Here is a 21,209-nt window from a genome sequence, read left to right on the forward strand (position 1 = left end):
TACCGATAACCGATAATTCTTTATTTGAAAGCCGATAACCGATATATTGGCGGATAAATCTAAATCCAAATTTTTATATAATTTCTGAGAGCCTGATTATAAAATCAAAAGTCTCACCATTAAAATCCACGTCCCAAACACACAATTATAATGTTCTCATTATCATTTTATGTAGCCGATATGACAGACTTGCGCTGCACAATTTGCACTGAAACTGTATTTTACTTTTTGAAGTGATTCCAATCATATTTCAATGCGCATCTGAAGTGTCTCAGCTGAAGGAAATAATCCATTATTTATCAGCTTTTATATATCGTCCAAATTTTCTTATCGGGCCGACAACATTAAAAATGAATATACATTGACCAATACCGATATGGTGGCCGATATATCGCACATCTCTACTAAGTATGAGCAAAAGTAAAGGATACTTGCCTGAGCAAAAACCACTAATGAGGATGGGAGCAAGGTAAAAGAGGATCGGCCGGTCATATAGCGAATAACAGATGGGAGAATTGAGTCAGAGGAGTTGGCGATGGCAGGTCTTCATTGGTTACACGCCGCACACAGTATTAGATCCATGGGGCCGAATCAGGGTACCAGGGACCGAGAGCTACAGCATTATACACTCAAACACACACTGGCATGTAGTGCAGGAAAATCTTTCTTTTGATCTTATAATCAGGGACAGGGAAAGGCCAAGTATGGAGAGGATTAGCTTTTTCACCGAGATTTCAGTATTAGTGAGCAAAAATGTTCTCTTTGTAACTAAAGGAGGAGGGATCTAATATGGCAGTGTAACACAAACCCTGTGTGTGGCTCACAAAGATCATGAGCCGTAGTGCTGCCGCCATCTAGAGGACATCGGACTTGCTTCCAGCGGAAAAATAATAGCGGTGAACACTACACTGAAGCATTTACAGGTTTTTTTTCAACTACTTACACACATTTTCAAATAATTGCCTCTTTTTTTTCCAAAACTTTACACACAAATCCATGAATTACACACACAAAATGCAAAATGCCTCACATCTCGTGCAAAATGAAGCACTGCATTCAAAATATCACAAACATCTCAAAAGCAATCATTTGTCTGCCGTTGCAAACACCTTCGCCATAATATTATATTTTTGGATATATCAGTTATTCAAAACCTAATGCTCTTCTTTCATGAACTCCTGTGTGCATTTCTGTACAAGACTGAAAGTAATCGGTTGAGAGATGTTGAAGAATTCACGCTAAACACGAAAGCTTTTTATTTTTTTACTGTAAGCATTTTTGGCTGTGAATACAGTATTACACAGTCCTTAAAACCTATGACTCGACCTTTGACCTTTTATAGGCCTCTTCTAAAGCAATGAGTGTTTGCACATGTGAGGAGTGTGTGAGGAGTGTGTGTGAGGCTCTGATGAATTACTGTGGCATTTTGATAGGTTGTGTTTAAAAAAGGAAATCATAGAGAATTATGTTGTGGTTTGCAAAAAGTGTTTTATGAAATTGAAAACTGAGTCGAATGGCCGAGATTGTGTGACAAGTAATAATTTTGTGTGTAAGCAGTTGGAAAAAACTGTAAAATGCACACATAAATTATGTTGTTGTCCAATATTTTCTGTGTTTTCCAGAGTGGCACCAAAGAAACATTTAAGTACAACACATCATCTTCTTCCATCACAGGCTCTGTTTATTTATAAACTGGTATAATATAGTACCTTTGTACAAAAATGTAGAAAATGGTACGCAAAAATATCACTTGTAAATAGATGGGATAAATGCTAATATCATAAATCTGTTACTACTTGATGAACTTTTGCCAGCAAAAAACGTTTGAGTGAACTGTGACAGATATAAAAACACACAGAAATGCAAAAACCACAAAATGTTTTTTTTTCTTTTAAAAAAAAAAGAGGAAACATTCTTTATCACAGCAATATGGAAGCACATGACGGTGTTTCTCGCAAATATCAAGTGTGGCCTCGTCTCAGTGCCAGTCGTCTTTGGTATGCCACAGAAAGTGGAAACACTGGGATTTTTGAAAGGGTCGAGTCCGTACCGCACCCCTCCATAACACTTCAATGATAAAAAACGAGATAGGCACAAGTGTTGAAATAACAGAGGACTTAAAACCAAAAGCTTGACAAACATCAAGTACCTGCACTGTATGTAACTTATTCATACTATATGGAAACTTTATAATAAAAATTCATCACTTCTCCTCAGCTCAGTGCTGTTGTCAGTGCAATGCATATGCATGCTAGCTTGGGTTATGTAGCGCAGCGCAGACTAAAGAGAAACATTACAAAAAACACATCTCAGTGCCGTTACCCTTTAACGTATCTGTCTGAAAGCAGACTAGTCAAACAATCAGAAAACAAACACTACTTTGAATGAATATTATGATTCAGAGGCACTTGTCTAGACCTAGAGAGATAATTGACAAGTCTTAAAAATACTGTTCTGTAATCTGCCATTATGACAGTAAGCAATGAGTTTTAATAAGAAACAATTTCTCTTAAGCCCAAAGTAGACTTTTTTTTGGTATACGTAAAGTATACGTACATTTTGTCAACATTATAGCCTGTTTTTACTATCCGCAGCTTGTGCATACGCCTTGACTTTTTTGTTGTTGCACTTATTAGTTGGTCCACAAGGCGACACTGTCCTGGCCTTTTCACGGTTAAAAAATAAATGCACGGAACAATAAACTCCAGAAGACCCAAAACAATAAACGCCTGCTTGTGTGAGGAAGTTCAGTATGGAAGCTTGTTTCCGCCACAAAACAAAACATTTTGAAAGATTGCAACTTTTTTATCTTACAATTCCGAGTTTACATCTTCTCAGAGTTGCAAGATATTAAGTCAGAATTGCGAGATCCAGTATAAATTCACAATTGCACGTTATAAAGTCAGAATTGCGAGATATAAACTCACAATTACGTGTTATAAAGTCAGAATTGCGAGATATAAATAAACTTTATATTGCGAGATATAAAAATTAAGAGAATAATTCCTCATTATTGCAAGTTAATATCTCACAATTCTGACTTTATAACTCGCAATTGCAACATTATATCACGCAATTCTGGCTTTATAACTCGCAATTGCAACATTATATCTCACAATTCTGACTTTATAACTCGCAATTGCAACATTATATTTCACAATTCTGACTTTATAACTCGCAATTGCAACATTATATCACGCAATTCTGGCTTTATAACTCGCAATTGTGACTTTATATCACACAATTCTGAGAAAATGTAAACTCGCAATTGTGAGAAAAAAAGTCAGAATTATGAGATAAAAAGTCACAGTTACCTTTTTTATTTTTTATTCTCTGGCGGAAACAAGCTTCCATAGTTCATAGATACACAGAACTCTAGTTCAAAAGAGTACCAAGACGTTTTTTATTGCTCATATCTTCTGGAAAGAAATAGCGCAGACAATATGAAACGTTCTAGTGCGCTGCTGTCGACCGCCTGTGTTCATGCACACTATCAAATGGAGTATACTTTGAAAGGCTATGCATCGTGCTGCACTCATACGCTAGGTGTTACGCTGAAGTCTACTTTGGGCTTCGTACTGTTTATCCATCCATCCATGTGTCTCAACTGTCTCGTTTTCTCCAACATGTCGTACCTGTGAGAAATCTAAGATAAGAGGCCACAATGGTCTAAGGCACTTGAGTCCTGTCTTCACCAATAAGAGAATGTGCCTACCAGCTTCTTCCTTGACACATTCACTCACTTTGTATTTCAGTCTTCTTATGTGGTGTTCATGTGGCAGTCCAAGTCCAGATATATATCTAAAAGTAAATTTTCTTTGTTTCTATCTTGCCACCATTTACAGTCCAATGCTCATATTTACATTTTAAACAAAGACTTCCATCTTTACAGCCTCACAGTAGTGACTGGAATGCCCCTTGAATAATAGTCATTAGGCGGTTATGTCAAGCAACATATTTTACACACTTAAAACACCATTATGCAAAATCTGTGTGATCCCATATTGGACACCAGCAGAACCATCAGTACCTGGGATGTACGATATATCGGCCACCATATCGGTATCGGCTTATTTTTAATGTTATCGTTATCGGCCCGATAAGAACATTTTACTTGTATATTAAAGCCGATAAATAATGGATTATTTCCATCAGCTGAGACACTTTAGACGTGCACTGTTCATCATGATGGTTTTGAATTCATTGAAAAATGATTAGAATCTCTTCAAAAAAGGAAAATACAGGAAAAGTGCAACATGTGCAGCACAAGTCTGTCATATCGGCTACATAAAATTATAATGAAAACATTATAATTGTGTGCTTGAGACATGGCTTTTAATGGTGAGACTTTAGTATTTTGTAATCAGGCTCTCAAAAATGATAAAAAATTTGGATTTAGAGTTATCGGCCGATATATATCGGTTATCGGCTTTCAAATATAAAGAATTATCGGTTATCGATATCGGCCAAAAATGTCACATCGTGCATCCCTAATCAGTACGTGGCATACGAGCAAGAAAAGGGACGTTCAGAGGAACCTTTAGTGTCATGAGGGCAATAGTTTCTGTGTCAACATGCTCACTTTGGCCCTGTTATTTGCAGAAAAGACTTTAAGACAACGTGTTCAAGTACTTGTTCTCCCCAGCTAGGGACGTCAGCATTGAGGTCATGTCCCCGATTGCCATATTAGACAGGCCACTTGGAAGGGTGATGGAGGTTTGGGGTGTGGTGAGACGAGAGGAGGTCTGAGAGGAGCAATGGTGGTGTGGGTTTATTGGACTGTAAGATGAAGGCTCTGGGTCATCGATGATGGAGGTAAAGTCAATCTGAGCGTTCTCCAAATCCAGGTTTTCTAAGGCGTTGGACATGGGCGCTGGTTCTGAGTAGGCCATCGATGTGGGTTTGGTACTAGGGTCTATCCCAGTCAGGTGTTGCTGGGCCAGGCATGGACCATCTTGAGGTTTCTCAATGTCATGGTGCATGTGTATCTGACCTGTGTAGAACATGGGGTTGTTGTTATTTGTGAAGTTTTCCGAATGCTGTTGTTGGACCGGTGGGAGGCGCACTCCTCTTCTGGGACTGGCGGTGGAGTGGACCGGGCTGAGGTGAGGTGGGCTTCCCAGGTAAGCTCCACCTGCTTGTTGGGACTGGGAAAGACTGTTCTGGCGACTCAAAGGCTTTCGTCCCTGAGGTGGTCTTGGCACTATATCCGGCCCGTAGCACGATCCCTGCATCCCAGCTGTATGCTCCTTAACAGAACCGGGAACTCGATTTTGCGGTGGGCTCATCAAGTTCTGATTCGGATAGCCTTGATAAGCATTACCGGGATAAAGGTTCTGGTTAGGTTGCTGATGCTGTGGACTGTGTTGAATCATTGCCGTTTGTCCTCCCATGTCTATCCCATCAGGCTTCCCAGAGAGGCCATCGACTACCCTTTGCTCCTGCTGCTGTTCCCATAGGAGAGCCTGCTGGGATTGCACGTAGTTCCTCACCATCATCTCTTTCATTTGATGCATTGGTGTCTGCGACCTGCGGCTTTCCGCAAGTGCGAGATTTATACCTCCTCCACTCTGGAATGATCCCGCTTGGCTTTGCTGCGGAAGACCGGCTTGCGTTCCCATCTGGCCGTGAAGAAAGTCACAGCTTGCATTAGAGGATCTGCCCATGAGGCCTTGGCCTTGCGGTGGATATCCCTGCATGTTTGCATTATGCCGCTGCTGGTGTAGAGGTTTGATGTTCTGGCAAGAACTGGATCCTCCCATTGACGGATGGAACTGTTCCGGTTTTACAGTAACTCTTTGATGGCCAGGGTCAGATGTAGGGTCATATACGCCCTGTTGATGGTAGTGCTGTCCTTGAATGCCTACACCCTGGAACTGCATGCCGGTTTGAGGACTGTGGAGTTGGTTAGTTGGTCCCCATGGCCCTGATCCATCACCTTGACTAGGAAAGTGTGGGCCGGATGGGCTAAGCTGACAGGTACTCATACCATACTCAGCTTGCTGTAGGAGATTGTTTGCAATGTCAGCTTGACCAATCACTCCAGTTGTGCAGATCTCCTCGCGCTGACCCTGGTACGGACCTTGCATTTGAGATTGGAAGACTTGATCCATGCAACCCAAGCCTTCTTGTCGAGGAGACAGTTGACTTGCATTGTGAGGGTGTAGCTGAGTTTGCTGGTAGCCCATGTAAGCTCTGTCTCCACCTGGGATCATGTTGCCTTCGGTTTTCCCGTGAGGTTCCATAGCCATGGCCTCCATCATGACATTTTCAGTGATGCTCGGTGGACGAGGCGAGTACATGTGCCGGCTGAGAGCCGCGTCAGATCCGCACTGATGCAACGCGTTGCGACGACTCATTAGGGACACGTTGCTCAGGCTATTAAAGCGTTGCACTTTGGGTAAACCCTGCGGATCGGTTCCTGAGCGCACTGGATCACTAGCACGTCTCGTGTTGTTTCCGGGTGCCTGGTGTGGATAGATCACTCCTGTGCCGTATTCGGCATTAGCACTGTGCCTTCTCATGCCACCTTGCTGCATAAATGGAGGAAGAGGCTGGCCGTGGCATTCCCTCAAGAATCTACCGGGTTGGTCCATGTTGGGTAGCGGGGTTGGCGGTGGACCGCCTGTTGCTGCCGCGTATTTAGCCTTCAGACTATATTGCTGTGCCGGTGTGAGACTCGGTAGACCTGGCAATCCACCAGCGTTCTGGCATGATCCGCTTCTTTGGCTGCTCTGAGGAGACAGTGGGTCACCGGGCACATCGGTTCCCATCACGGATTGGCAGTGACCCACCTGGGACACGTCACTGGAGCGTCGGCTTGACAGGTAGGGCGAGACCATTGACGAACGGCGGCTCACTGTGTACGCAGAGCTGAGGCTGCTGGTGCCGCTGCCGCGCCGATCGTTCGGTTGGCAAGACATTCCCATTCCGGTTACTCCTCCCAGGTCAGGAGCAGAAAGCTCCATTACACGCCGGTTGGAAAGTAAGGGCGAGGGCGCACACATGCCCATCATCTCTCCTGTTGCTGAAAGAAGCAGAGTTAGCATTAGAATTACTGAGAAAACCATGAGGCTAGCAATGTATTACTATAACATGTAAACCTTAAAGTCCCCCTGTAGTCAATAATTGTATCCCTTAAAGCTCATCTTTGATCACCAAAATTACATATTTAAACATTTTTCCTTGAAAAAAAATTCTTCATGCCTTAAAATATCTTGAATGTAACTCGACACCCTTGCCTCATTTAGTATACGCGGTTCTATGAATATGCAAATGAGCCCCGCCTCCACTCACTCACTCAGCTCAGAGATCCACTGGTTGACGATCACACGTTGATCTGATTGGTTACAAGGTAGTTTGTGACGTCAGAAACACCAGCGATTTCAAAGCGTGTTTTTGAGACTGTCTTTGGTTCACTGCAGTTTTAAGGAGGAAATACTCAGCAATGCTGTCGACTTATGAATTTACACATGGTTTGTCTTAAAGCAGATTAAAAACACCACATAGACACATAAACAAGCTTGATTTTCACCACAGGGGGACTTTAAATGCGTATGATGCCAAATGAATACATGTAAATTGAATTTTAACCTCACAGCACAGTTATAAGTTCTGATGATCTAGCATAATAAATGTTTTTTTTGGGGAGTGAAATCCCAAAAAAGCTCAGATGGGAGTGGAAAGTTCTACGTACAGCCGGAACATTTCCATGATGACCAACACAATCTACCAAAAGCAGCGCAAATTACTGTCTGGTTTGAGACATGCTTTTTTGGGTGGTGAATAATGCTGCAAATACCAGTAAATTGACAACCGTAAACCTTAGTAAATCACCTGATTAATTTAAATACTCCTCCCATAAATGTTGCGCCTTAATGGGAAACTCCTACAAATGCATATTTAATAAGGTCAGCCCCAAATAATAACCGTGTCCACAGCTTTTCAGCACTAATCATTCACTGCATGTCTTTAGTAAATCCTGACAGTAGTTTCTTTTTTTATATATATCCTGGAAATATTGTCAAGTCATATTCATTCATTTTAGTCAGTTTTAATTTTTGCATTAATTTTAGTGGACGAAAATAACATTTACACTTGTGCAGCTGTGTCATTGTGTGCAGGTTGTTATATTGTTAATGTTGTGCATTTGTCTGATTAATCTAAAATCAGTTGATATTTGACTGGTTTTGTCCGTCCTTCTGTTAGACTGTCTCACACATGAATTATGTTGAATATCTGTCAGCTGTTAAATTTAAATACACAATTAGATAATACCAGTTTAGCTCAACCAATCACCAAGCAATGCTTCATTTTGTTCAGTCTGTGTGTAAAAAGAGCATTAGCAATTAAAGAAAACACACTTCAGCAAAACATGATCAGCTCAAAGTGTCTGGATAATATTTGGACCCAAATTTGTATACATTTTACTGGTAGTCGCTGTATGAAGAAGTATTGGGTATAATATGTCACAGTTTACTTTATTTTGCTATCCTCACTTACATAAATTATATATAGTGTCCACGATGCATATAGTGTCCTGTAACTATAGTGTCCTGCACCTACTAGTAAAAAAAAAAAAAAAAAAAATTATATCTGGTATCTGAATAATTTTTGGTTTGACTGTCTATGAGTTAAATAACCTGCGATCAGGTGCTTGATCTGCTTTGTGTTTTACCTGAGAGAGCCGGTAGTTTGTTCCCTCCGCTCCGCCCAGGTGGGGTTGGCCGGCGGATTTGCTTCAGTTTGTCAATCTTCAGATTCTCCAACCTCTTCAAGGCCTGAACGGACATGCACATCGACCCCACGCCAGCGCTGGACTCGGACACACCGGCGTTCCCGTTCTCCTCTTGTGTGGTCAGGTCCTCAAGACTGCCCGCCGCGTTCAGGTTCATCTCCACACCGCTGTCGTTGTTGTTGGCGCTCCCTAGTGGAGAACGTTCGCTACTACAGGACGACTGGCCACCGGGGCTTGGCTGAGATTTCTAGAGGACGAGAGAAATTATTCAGGATGTAACTGTAGTTATTATGCAAAAAAACCTTGCATTGCGATATTTTGTTTTTCTGCGATATATATTGTGATATAAAAACAATTTGAACAACCAGATGATTAATAGCTCTATTTGAAAATAATTCTAGGATAATTGGGGTGAATCCGCATGGTAAATAATAAACAAATTATTAGTGTAGATAAATACAATATAAATAAAAAAATACAATTGAAATAAGCAGTGCTTTAAGTTTTACAGGTAAATCAACTACGATCCCTATACTTGACATCGCACATCGCGATATCGGTGCTAAACCGATATATATGTGACCCTGGACCACAAAACCAGTCACATAAGTCAATTTTTGGAAATTGAGATTTATACATCATCTGAAAGCTGAATAAATAATCTTTCCATTGATGTGTGGTTTGTTAGGATTTGACCATATACAACTATTGTAAATCTGAGGGTGCAAAAAAATCGAAACATTGAGAAAATCTCCTTTAAAGTTGTGCATTTATGTTGGCGATTGTGCTGCATTCACTCACAGAAATAAATGTTTTATATATTTACGGTAGAAAATTTACAAAATATCTTCATGGAACATGATCTTTACTTAATATCCTAATGATTTTTGGCATAAAAGAAAAATCTATAATTTTGACCCATACAATGTTTTGTTGGCTATTATAAACCCGTGCGACTCGTGACTGGTTCTGTGATCCAGAGTCACATATCGTGCAATCCTTCTATCCATTAGAATGAGCATTGGGATCAAGCCTTACCAGTGTGGATTCTGGAGCGAGTAATTTGCAGTCCTCTCGGCTTCTCTCCTCTTTTTCTATCAGAAGCTCTGAGTTCTGTCCTGCCGGGGTCAGACCCGGAGCGCGCGGACCCGTGTCTCCACGGTGCTTTTTAGTGATGTGAGCCTCCGGCCCGTGAACCGTCTTCACATGCTTCCTCAGAGAGCTCGGGTCCGTGTAGCGCTTCGTACAGCCGGGAATCTTACAAACGTAAGGTTTCTGAAGGCCAGAGAGAAGAGAGCATGACATGTGATCTACAGCTGGAGCCAAACCTTTAGAAACCAACACACTGTGATAGTTTACACTATAGTTTATTGCTCTTAGTATTTCTCCTCCTGTTTGGCATCATTTAAGAAAGAATGCCAGGTTAGACTGTATTAAATGAAGTGACGCATGTTTCTCCTGCTGTGATTTTTATATCATGAAAAGTGTAACACAGATACTTTGAAAACAAATAGAAATGGTTTTTGAAACTGATGCAACCAATAAAAGATTTATAGTACATTATAAAAGCACAATAACCAGAAGATAAACATGACATTAAAAATAATAATAATAATAATAATAATTCAGTCATTCCAGTGAAACACAAACTCGTTTCTTATCATGTGTAGTAGTTTTAGTCATTGTTTTGGTCCTTTGATAAAAAATAACCTACATGTTTTTAATAATAAATTGATGTAATAATAAACTGTGATCAGCGATCAAATTAATTGCAATAATTGGTTACACTTTATTTTAAGGTGTCATTGTTACAGTGTAATTATATATTTAAGTACTGAGTAATATTAATTAACTACATGTACTTACTATAGGGTTAGGGTAGGATTAGGATTTGGTTGAGGGTTAGTTGCATGTAATTATGCATAATTTACTGTTATTACTATAGTAAGCGCATGTAACATATGTAACAAGGACACTGTAAAATAAAGTGTTACCCAATAATTAATTACAAAAGTTTTTATATAAATTAATTGCAGAAATCAATTGTGATCAGTGTTAATTTCTACAGTTTTTTCTTTCAGTCATTTAATCAATTGCAATAAAGTTTTAAAAATACATTAAATGCAATAATAAACTGCAAACAATATTCATACAGTTTTTAGTAAATGTTTGTCTTACAACAAAATAATTGCAATATTTTTTAATTAACTGCAATAAAGTTTTTTGTTTAGTCAGTTTATGTCTTACAACAAATTAATTGCAATAAAGTTTTTTTTTAATATAAATTAATTGCAGTAACAAATTGCGATCAGTGTTAATTTCTACAGTTTTTTTGTTTTAGTCACAGCCTTTGTCTTTTGACATGCGAAATCTGTCGTGTCATAAACGTTGTATTGAACAGCAAGCAAACTATAAAAGACAAAAAAAGCAAATTGCAACACAAAACCAGCAGATAACATGACGTGTGTGTATATCTGCGTGTGTACCTCGTTGGAGTGTGTTCTGTTCTGGTGCTTGGCTCGGTCTGACGCGTTGGAGAAGGCCTTGTTGCAGCCCTCGTGCTCACACACATACGGCTTCTCCCCGGTGTGTGAGCGCAGATGAGTCTTCAGGTTCTCCAGACGCGAGTACGCTTTATTACAGCCTTCAAACTGATGCACACCAACATAAACAGTTACACTCAGTGGGGCTGCACAATATACCCCAATTATAGAAATATATCGCAAATGTACATATTGTGATATGCATATCGCAACGGCTTGCAATAACTGCGGTCATGAACAAAAGATGAAGAGAAAATCACTCTCTCTCGGCTGAATGACTTCTGTAGCTTTAATAAGAATCAGGATATATTTAAATCATACAGTGAAAACTAAGCAGAGTTTTATTTTTACATTTGATTATTGAGTTTCTGTTGTTTAATAACTCTAATGTAGGATAACCTGACCCCTGAATTTATGTCAAGTTGTCATAACAAAGACATCTCAAACATATTTGGATAAAAAAATGTCATAATCGAGCGAATGACACTTAATGACAGTGACATAAACATGCATAAAAACTCCTTCATATTCATGTCATGTCATGATAATGAAGGTGTCATGTCAGTCTTATGCACAGCCCTTCAAGTAAAGTGTTACCCATTATTCGTGCAGTTTCGAGAGAGTTGAACAGAAGTCATGTGACACAGCTTGAACAGAAGTCATGTGACACCGCTGAAACTCACAGTGCACTTGTGTGGCTTCTCGCCGGTGTGTCTGCGCATGTGGACCACCAGCATATACTGGGCTTTGAAGGGTCTCTGCTCTCGAGAACAGTCCTTCCAGTGACACACGAACTCCTTCTTCTCCCCATGGATGTGCTCGTTGTTGATGTGCTGCGCAAGAGACGGGAAAATCAGGACACAAGACACGGGATGCTTGATGTGGGAAACACCTGCGGCCAGTCTGACCTATAGACTATCATAGTATCTATGCATATTTTGAGGTAGCGTTTATTTGTAGTTTTCAGTTTTATTTTAAATTTTAGTTTTATTTTTGTGTGTGATTTTATTTATTCTTTACAGTAAAATCTCATTAGTTAATGGATTGACTAAAATGAGAAATTCATTTGTTACAGTATTTCATCATTTTTGTTAGCATTAGTTCATTAAAACACAACTGTTCATTGTTAGTTCAGGGCTGCGTTTCCCAGAAGCATCGTAAACCTAAGAAGTTCGTCAAATCGTGCGACTGATCTTAATATCATGGTCCATTTCCCAAAAGCATCATGACTTCAGTAGCACTTGAAAATCTTCGTAGATCTACGAGTGCTCTGGAGAAATCGTGCATTGTAAGAAGAGTTACGAGGATTACACCTTTAACTTTATTCAAGTGCAATATGATTATAATATGTGAACATGGACCACAAAACCAGTCACATGGGTAATTTTTCTGAAATTGAGATTTATACATCATCTGAAAGCTGAATAAATAAGCTTTCCATTAATGTATGGTTTGTTAGGATAGGACAATATTTGGTTGAAATACAACTATTGTAAATCTGGAATCTGAGGCTGCAAAAAAACCGAAACATTGAGAAAATCTCCTTTAAAGTTGTTCATTTATGTTGGCGATTGTGCAGCATTCACTCACACAAATACATGTTTTATATATTTATGGTTGGAAATTTACAAAATATCTTCATGGAACATGATCGTTACTTAATATCCTCATGATTTTTGCCATAAAAGAAAAATGGATAATTTTGACCCATACGATGTATTGTTGGATATTGCCACAGATAAACCCGTGCGACTCGAGACTGGAGACGTGATCCAGAGTCACACATGCCATCTGAAGCCCTTGTGCCAAGCATTGACAAGGCCTTTTCTTCTCTTCCTCTGCTGTGAGAAAATCTCTTTTTGTTTTTTGTAAATTGTTTTATTAAATGTGTAAAGTCCTGCCACTTCTTCCTGCCCTGATCTTATAATGCCCTCAGTTGCACTCAGTTTTGTAGCAATATCCTCCCAGATGCTTTGTATTAGTTTATTTGTATGACTTTTATTGAAAATACTGTTTGTTTATCTCCACCTCCTCTAAAATGACATTAATCTCCTCTTTTTGAAAAATGTCTTTTCTTTGGGTTTTTGGGTTCAGCCATTCTGCTAGTGTCATTCTGCTTTATAGATTATTGGCCTTGTAGAAAATGCACAACAATCAGGCTAAACACTTCAAAACACAAGCGTGTGCTTTAATCACGAGCCAGATCACTACAAGGAGACATTTGACACGCACTTAAACACAGTTTTTGTGAAACGCACATGAAATGAAGACGAACGTTCGTAAAGTCGATCCATCGTTATCTGGAAACGCAGCCCAGGTCCATTAAACAATATTAACAGATTATGAACCATGAAATATGAATAACTTTTGATTTGAATAATTTATTATGATGAAACCATTGACTAGGATTAATAAATGCTTTAGAAGTATTTTCACTCTTAGTTCATGTTAACTAATGTAGTTAACTAACAAACAAAACCTTAATGCAAAGCGTTAGTATTTTTTATATATTTTTATTTTGTTTTTTTTTTTCAGTTTTAGTAATTTTAGAACTTCAACTTAAATTTTAAGTTTTTCATTTAATGTTTATATTTTGCTTCTTTTGTTCAATTACAAAAACAATTTTGGTAACACTTTATTTTAAGCTGTCTTTGTTACACTGTAATTATACAGTTAAGTACGGAGTAATATTAATTAACTACATGCACTTACTACAGGGTTAAGATTAGGGTCTGGTTTGTTTTAGGGTTTTTATGGATGTAATTATGCATAATTTATAGTAATTATTATTATTACTATAGTAACTGCATGTAACATATGTAACAATGATACTGTAAAATAAAGTGTTACCACAATTGTTAATAGTTTTAGTTAACAATAACAACACTGAGTGGAGCAATAAAAACGAGATTTCAGATTTCAGAAAATGATCAGTGAATATCGGTTTGATTTTCTTTCTGTTTATCACACAAATCTATCATACTGACTTGCCATATAGCATACAAGTCTGTTATGGACTGCTGTTATGCTGCTTTCATGGCTTTTCTTCCTTTTTGGAGACAAAATGTGAAGCAAAATGTGAAACAAAATAGCAGTATATTGGTGTGGACTGACGAGTGAATAACTCTCTTAAATCCTCCTTACATGCACGAGCTGTTCCTGAGTGTCGAACTCTTTGCTGCAGTTTTCCCAGTGGCAGTTCGTCTCGTAAACGGCCTCGGGTTCAGGCTTCTCCTCTTTATCCAGATCATCTCTTCCTTCTAATAAACCCAGAAGAGGATCCTGCAAAACGGGGTCGGAATAACATAAACAACCAGGAGTGTCCACCTCATTCCTACACCTATTTATACAACTTAGTGATGACGATTTGTCTGAATTATGGGTGTAACTTCCGTAAAGCTGCAAACAATCAGTGAAAGGCTCGCGCTATGAACACAATAACACGTTGTTTTAAAAACTGTGTACAATGAGATGATATTATTCTACTCGCACTTCAACCATCGAACATTAAAAGGACATTTAAAAGGTCTTTCAACAGACCAAATAACCCCAAAATCAAGACTCTTTCCACAGGGTTAAATATCACTGTAATAATATATATCTGGATTATGCAAAAGACGTTGCCTTAATAAAAAAATCTTCATTTACTTCAGCATTGCATGATACGATTTCAATGTGATTTCCGTCATTTTGACTGATTATAAATTGTATTTACCCGTGAAAACAAACCTGGAAAGAGAAGTGAGGATTTGATGAGAAAAACGAGAGATTCTTCGTGCATTCCAGTGAATTATTAATGGGATATATCGTAAATTAAATTGGCAGAACAGACCACAGATGTGCAGTATATGTTGTCCTTTTTCATACTTTTACAGCAGAATGCAAAGGGAAAAAATCATATCTAATAATCATGAGGAAAGGAATTCAGCGACTGAAAAGAGAGCTCTTGCCGTAGATATTCTTGTTATAATGTCACGTTAAAATAACAAGTATAACGTTATTCCCATGATGTCTGAAAGTAAAACATGAAGGGAAATTGACAGCTCAAGTCCGTCAAACTGATGATCTATCTTTATTTATAGGGCAACCTTATGATCTGATATGATTCATTTCAGTCTTTTTGAATGGAAGTTCCCCAAACCGGAAGTGCCGCCCATAATTCAAAACGCAGTAAGATCGTCAGGAATAGAGTGGATTGCAACCAAGATTCTGGAGGATGTGAAGAGTTTGACTATGATGTAAACACAGTATTAGTCAAAGATGGGACATTACCTGTGTTCCCGTTGATGAAGGACTCGCCACGTCTCCCTCAGAATGCTCCTCCAGGCTCTTGATGTTAATGCTGTCCATCACACTTCCCAGGATCGGTTCTGTCTTCATCTGAACACATACACACACACACACACACACACACACACACACAGCAGGGTTAATATTAGCATCAACTAACACTGAAACTACTGAAGCATTTACCTTAACATCTGCATTGCGTAAAGCGCAATAGAAATAAAGGTTATGTGCAACTGACATAAAGCTGAAATAAAATAAAATATAAATATTAGATGTAGAGATGCACCGATATGAAAATTTTGGCCAATACGATAACCGATAATTCTTTATATTTGAAAGCCGATAACCGATATATCGGCCGATAAATCTAAATCCAAATTTTTATATAATTTCTGAGAGCCTGATTACAAAAACAAAAGTCTCACCATTAAATCCATGTGCCAAACACACAATTATAATGTTCTCATGTAGCTTATATGACAGACTTGCCATATTAATCTTTGTATTAATTCTGCACATGTTGCACTTCACTGTATTTTTCTTTTTTAAGTGATTTTCAATCATATTTCAATTAATTCATAACCATCATGTTGAACAGTGCACATCTGAAGTGTCTCAGCTGAAGGAAATAATACATTATTTGTTGGCTTTAATATATCGGCAAAACTTTCTTATCAGGCCAATAACGATGACATTAAAAATGAATATATATCGGCCGATACTGATATGGCCGATATATTGAGCATCCCTATTTAGATGAAAAACTTAAAAGAAAATTTTAATTTTTAAAATAATGCTGAAATTAAATAAGTTGAAGTACTAAAAAAAAGCTAAATATAAAATGTAAAGAATGGTAACACTTTACAATAAGGATGCATTTGTTAATAGTAGTTCATGTTAATTTTATATTTAATAAAACTAATTTCAGTTCATTGTCGGAGCAACATTTCTATTTTTTGTTTAGTTTAAGTAAAAACACAAAAATTAGTAACTGGAAATAAAATAAAAACTAAAACTGAAATAAGAATAATTTAAAAAATAAAAAAATAAAAATGACAAATATACAACAAAATTAAAGTATAAAAATAAAAGCTAATTCAAAATATTGGCACTTTACAATTATGTCTCATGAACTTTAGTGAATGCATTAACTAAAAATGAACAATATATTTTTTACAGCATTTATTAATATTAGTTAATAAAAAAAATCATGTCAGTTCACAGTGCTTTAACTTATGTCAACAGATGCAACCTTTGATTTTAATGTATTAGGAAATACTGAGATTAACATTAACTAAGATTAATAAATACTTTATAAGTATTGTTCATTGTTAGTTCATGTTAACTAATGTAGTTAACTAATGTTAACAAATGAAACCTAATAAGTGTTACTAACAAAACTTATTTCAGTTTATTGCCCAGGGCAACATTTCTGATTTTTGTTTAGTTAAGTTGAAACACTAAAATTAGTAACCGGAAATCAAATAAATAAAAACTAAAACTACAGTATGACTGAAATAAGAAAGTAATATTTTAAAAAAGTAATAAAAATGACAAAAGTATGTAAAATTACCCAAATAAATAAATAAAATAAATATGAAAACTAATTCAAATATTAATAAAAATGGTAACATTACAAAAAGGTTCCATTTGTTGACATTAGTAAACTGCATTATTTAAAATGAAAAGAGTAAAAAATACTTCTAAAGCATTTATTAATCTTAGTTGATTTGCTAATACATTATTTAAAGCATCTGTTAATATTATTGTAAAGGGCCTGAACTAACAATGAAGAGTTGTGTTTTTATTAACTAACATTAACAAAGATGAACAAATACTGTTATAATTAAATATGTAGCAAATGTATAGTGCAAATGCACATTGTTATGCATTCAGTAAAGTTAACTAATGAGACCTCAGTGTAAATAAACTAAACACACAGAGCAAACGCTGGACATCAGCAGGAGACGGGACTCACGTGTGTGTGTTTGAGTCTGGGGTTGTGTGTCGGCAGGCGAGGCGAAGGCCCGTGACATGACGATGATGATGATGGAGAACCGTACATGTTCCCCTGAGCTCTGGAGTAGTTCATGTTCATGGAGCTGGAGAACCCCAGCGACGGGCTGGAATCACAGGGAACACAGGCGGTCTTAATGGATCAGGTCGTGGATGTAGCCGTGGTTTAGCGTAACACTCATGATTTACTTTGCTTAAATGTTCTTGCATCGGAATAAACTTGCTTGTGACTTTGCTCTTACTGGTATAGCAACTAACCAAAATATTTGTGATATTTTTTGTACTTTTTACTTTACACATTCTTGTTACACAAAAAAATGGGTTACAGTGTCCTTGTTACATTTGTTACATGTACTTACCATAGTAATAAGAGTAAATTATGCATAATTACATGCAACTAACCCTCAACCAAATCCTAATCCTACCCTAACCCTATAGTAAGTACATGTTGTTAATTATTATTACTCAGTACTTAAATATATAATTACACTTATATAATTAAAAAAGTGTAACCCTCACTTCTTGTGACTCCAGTTTGAACATAAACATTGAAATTTCCAGTGCATGTGTGTGTGAGGTAAAAGGACACGAGCTGTTGAAGCTCCGCCCCCTGTGCCAGGAGCAGCAGCTCATTTGCATTTAAAGGAACAGACACAAAAACTGTGCGTTTTTGCTCACCCTCAAAAAGTGACACTTTTAACATGCGATGTAAAAATATCTGTGGGGTATTTTGAGCTAAATCTTCACATACACACTCATCAGAGACTTATTCTACATCTTGTGAAAAGGGCATTATAGGACCCCCTTAAAAGGCGGGTCATTTTCGACCTGCAAGCCCATCTCATGTGAAGGGTTTTGATGAGGGGTGCTAATGTAACTCATGGTGTGTTCACCTCATGGTGCCCACAGACAGATGCCCGTACGAGCTGGCAGCGCTCGGCCCGCAGCGAGAGTTCACGAAGGCCACCAGAGAGTTTGGAGAGGTGCGTATGACGGTCTGCAGATCCACGCTCGCGTCGGACAGCGGAGAGATCGACAGCGCTCGCTTCTTACTCAACTTCAGCATGGAGCGAGGCGTCGAGAAACAAGACGCTGGCGGACACAGAGAGAGAAAACTCACATTTCGTTTCTGGTCTTAACAGCACTTTATAATACGTTTCAATACGGTAACATGTTCACAATGAGCAATTTTTATTGCATTGATTAATCTGCAAGTTACAATATAACCTTTTTCAATGTATTGTGAATGAACAATCATAATCATTTGTTAACAAACAAGTATTCAAATCTTCAATAAGCTCATTATTTCTGCCTTAAATTATAACATTGTTTAAATTAATATATTTTTTGCTAACTGTGATTTTGTATATGTACATTTCTGAAATACATAACTTACAGTTTCCTCTGATAACAGATCACTCTAAATTATAATGTGGACTCACGCATTTTCTGTAAAGCTGCTTGGAAATTATGTGTATTTTTCTATATGATGTCAATATTTATTGCATTTTTAATCTATGTTTACAAGTTACAATATAACCTTTTTTAATGTATTGTGAATGAACAATAACTAACAATGAGCAAACAATAGTAGATTTAGAAATTAACATTTATATCAGGGTTTGTGAGTTGATAAAAAAAAGCTAATGATGAATTAAATCATAAAAATGTACAGTTAAACATTTTAAAAATAAAAACAATCATAATTGAACACTTGAAATTTTAACTTTGGATACATTAACTTTAACTACTGCAAGGTTTCCAAAGCTGGGGTTTGTGAGTTAAACTAACAATTCATTAAAATATATACATTTAACGTGTAAATAAAACATTTTTTTAACTCTTTCCCCGCCATGGACAGAATTTTCTGGCTTTCTGTGTTTTCACTGTTATATTCGCTATTACACATGTTCTGAAAGAGTACTGAATCTCCAGTTAAAACACAGAAGAAGAAGAAGCAGAAACAAGCGAAAAAAGCTCATGCATGTCTTTGAAAACAACAAGATTTTCTTTTGTTTTTTATTTAAAAAAAGCTTGAAGTTAGAATAAAAGTTTTTTGTTTTTTTTTAAAGCAAAGGCTCTGTTCTTTCTTTAGATATATTGCACAAGCCAGCGGGGAAAGAGTTAAGTTCAACCATATGACCATTAACCTACGTTAGAGATCCATGAACATGCAAATGCGTTGTTAAATTATTGAAATATTAATATTTAAGTTTTGGCTTGACTCACCGTCTCCTGAGCCCATGAGTTCAGATCCCGACGGGTGATGATGTGGGAGTGTGTGATGAGATGACATCATGCTCGGGTTACAGTAGGGGGCGCCACTGACTCCTAAAACAACAATACGGTTCATTCTTTAGATGATACACATAATGCATCTACTTTATTTACAATAGCATTAATTAGCAAAGTTTTGAGATTCGATTTCCAGTAATCTGGTATTTTATTACACTGCTCTTACAGGATTAGTTCACTTCAGAATTAAAATTTCTTGATAATTTACTCTCCCACACGTCATCCAAGATGTTCATGTCTTTCTTTCTTCAGTGGAAAAGAAATGAAGGTTTTTAAGGAAAACATTCCAGGATGTTCCTCCATATAGTGTCTTCAATGGGGTCCAACGGGTTGAAGGTCCAGATGTGAGTTTCAGTGCAGCTTCAAAGTCTCGACACGATCCAGCCGAGGAATAAGAGTCTTATCTAGACAAACTAGCGGCCATTTTAGAACAAAATAAACATTTATAAACTTTTTATCCACAAATGCTCATCTTGCACTAGCTGTGATGCGACACACATTACGTAATCAGGTTGAAAGGTCAAGCGTGACGTAGGTGTAAGTACAGACCTAGTGTTTACAAAGCCAACGTGCAAAGACTAAGTCAAACGCCATTTGCAAAAATAAAAGTTAAAACAACGATGTCGGACGATTTTGAAGTTGGAGGATAAAATGAGATTGAGTTTTTCGCCCTTCCCTACATTTCTGACCCGGAACACGCGTGACCTTTCAATGTGATTACGTAATGTGTGTCGCATCACAGCTTGTGCAAGACGAGCATTTGTGGATAAAAGTATATAAATGTTTATTTTGTTCTAAAATGGCCGCTGGTTTGTCTAGATGAGACTCTTATTCCTCGGCTGGATCGTGTCGAGACTTTGAAGCTGCACTGAAGCTCACATCTGGAGCTTCGACCCGTTGGACCCCATTGAAGACACTATATGGAGAAACATCCTGGAGTGTTTTCCTTAAAAACCTTCATTTCTGTTCCACTGAAGAAAGAAAGACATGAACATCTTGGATGACGTGTGGGAGAGTAAATTAAAAAGGAAAGTGTGAAGTACACTGAAGTGAATGACTCCTTTTATGTAGTCTTACGAATGGCAGTCCAGCTCAGTTAACTGAATGAACAGTGATTCGTAAAGACAGTCTCACCCTCGGGTGGGGGCATCCCTCGGTGTCCCATCATGCCGTGCGGCGGAGGGGCGTGTGGCGGGCGCATGTACGGGTCCATACAGGCTCCAGGGGTCATGGAGGGGTTAAACATCTCTCTGCTATCCGGTGGTTGACCACTAGGGCGCGCCACACACACAGACGACACCTCGCTGTAGGGGGATCTCACTGACGGA

At 37.9% G+C, this 21,209-nt stretch overlaps 1 protein-coding gene across 2 annotated transcripts in view; it reads right to left on the reverse strand.

The window, feature by feature from the left end:
- Positions 1-681: 681 nt before the first annotated feature.
- Positions 682-21,209, reverse strand: part of LOC308686485 (zinc finger protein GLI1-like) — a 24,058-nt gene continuing 3,530 nt past the window's right edge. The window contains exons 2-12 of one of the 2 annotated variants that reach the window (XM_081394911.1): positions 21,016-21,209; positions 19,816-19,917; positions 18,480-18,678; positions 17,549-17,693; positions 15,553-15,660; positions 14,425-14,562; positions 11,964-12,113; positions 11,224-11,388; positions 9,776-10,012; positions 8,678-8,984; positions 682-7,021 (exon numbers count right to left, since the gene is read on the reverse strand). The exon at positions 21,016-21,209 is cut by the window's right edge and continues 6 nt beyond it. In XM_081394911.1, the coding sequence (XP_081251037.1) occupies positions 4,611-7,021; positions 8,678-8,984; positions 9,776-10,012; positions 11,224-11,388; positions 11,964-12,113; positions 14,425-14,562; positions 15,553-15,660; positions 17,549-17,693; positions 18,480-18,678; positions 19,816-19,917; positions 21,016-21,209 (4,156 nt within the window). In that variant the 3' untranslated portion in view covers positions 682-4,610. Of the gene's footprint in view, positions 7,028-8,677; positions 8,985-9,775; positions 10,013-11,223; positions 11,389-11,963; positions 12,114-14,424; positions 14,563-15,552; positions 15,661-17,548; positions 17,694-18,479; positions 18,679-19,815; positions 19,918-21,015 lie in introns of both variants that reach the window. The other variant, XM_081394910.1, reaches the window with a different exon arrangement.

This window comes from Scardinius erythrophthalmus, assembly GCF_964197995.2.
Source record: "Scardinius erythrophthalmus genome assembly, contig: HAP1_SCAFFOLD_315, whole genome shotgun sequence".
NCBI lineage: Eukaryota > Metazoa > Chordata > Actinopteri > Cypriniformes > Leuciscidae > Scardinius > Scardinius erythrophthalmus.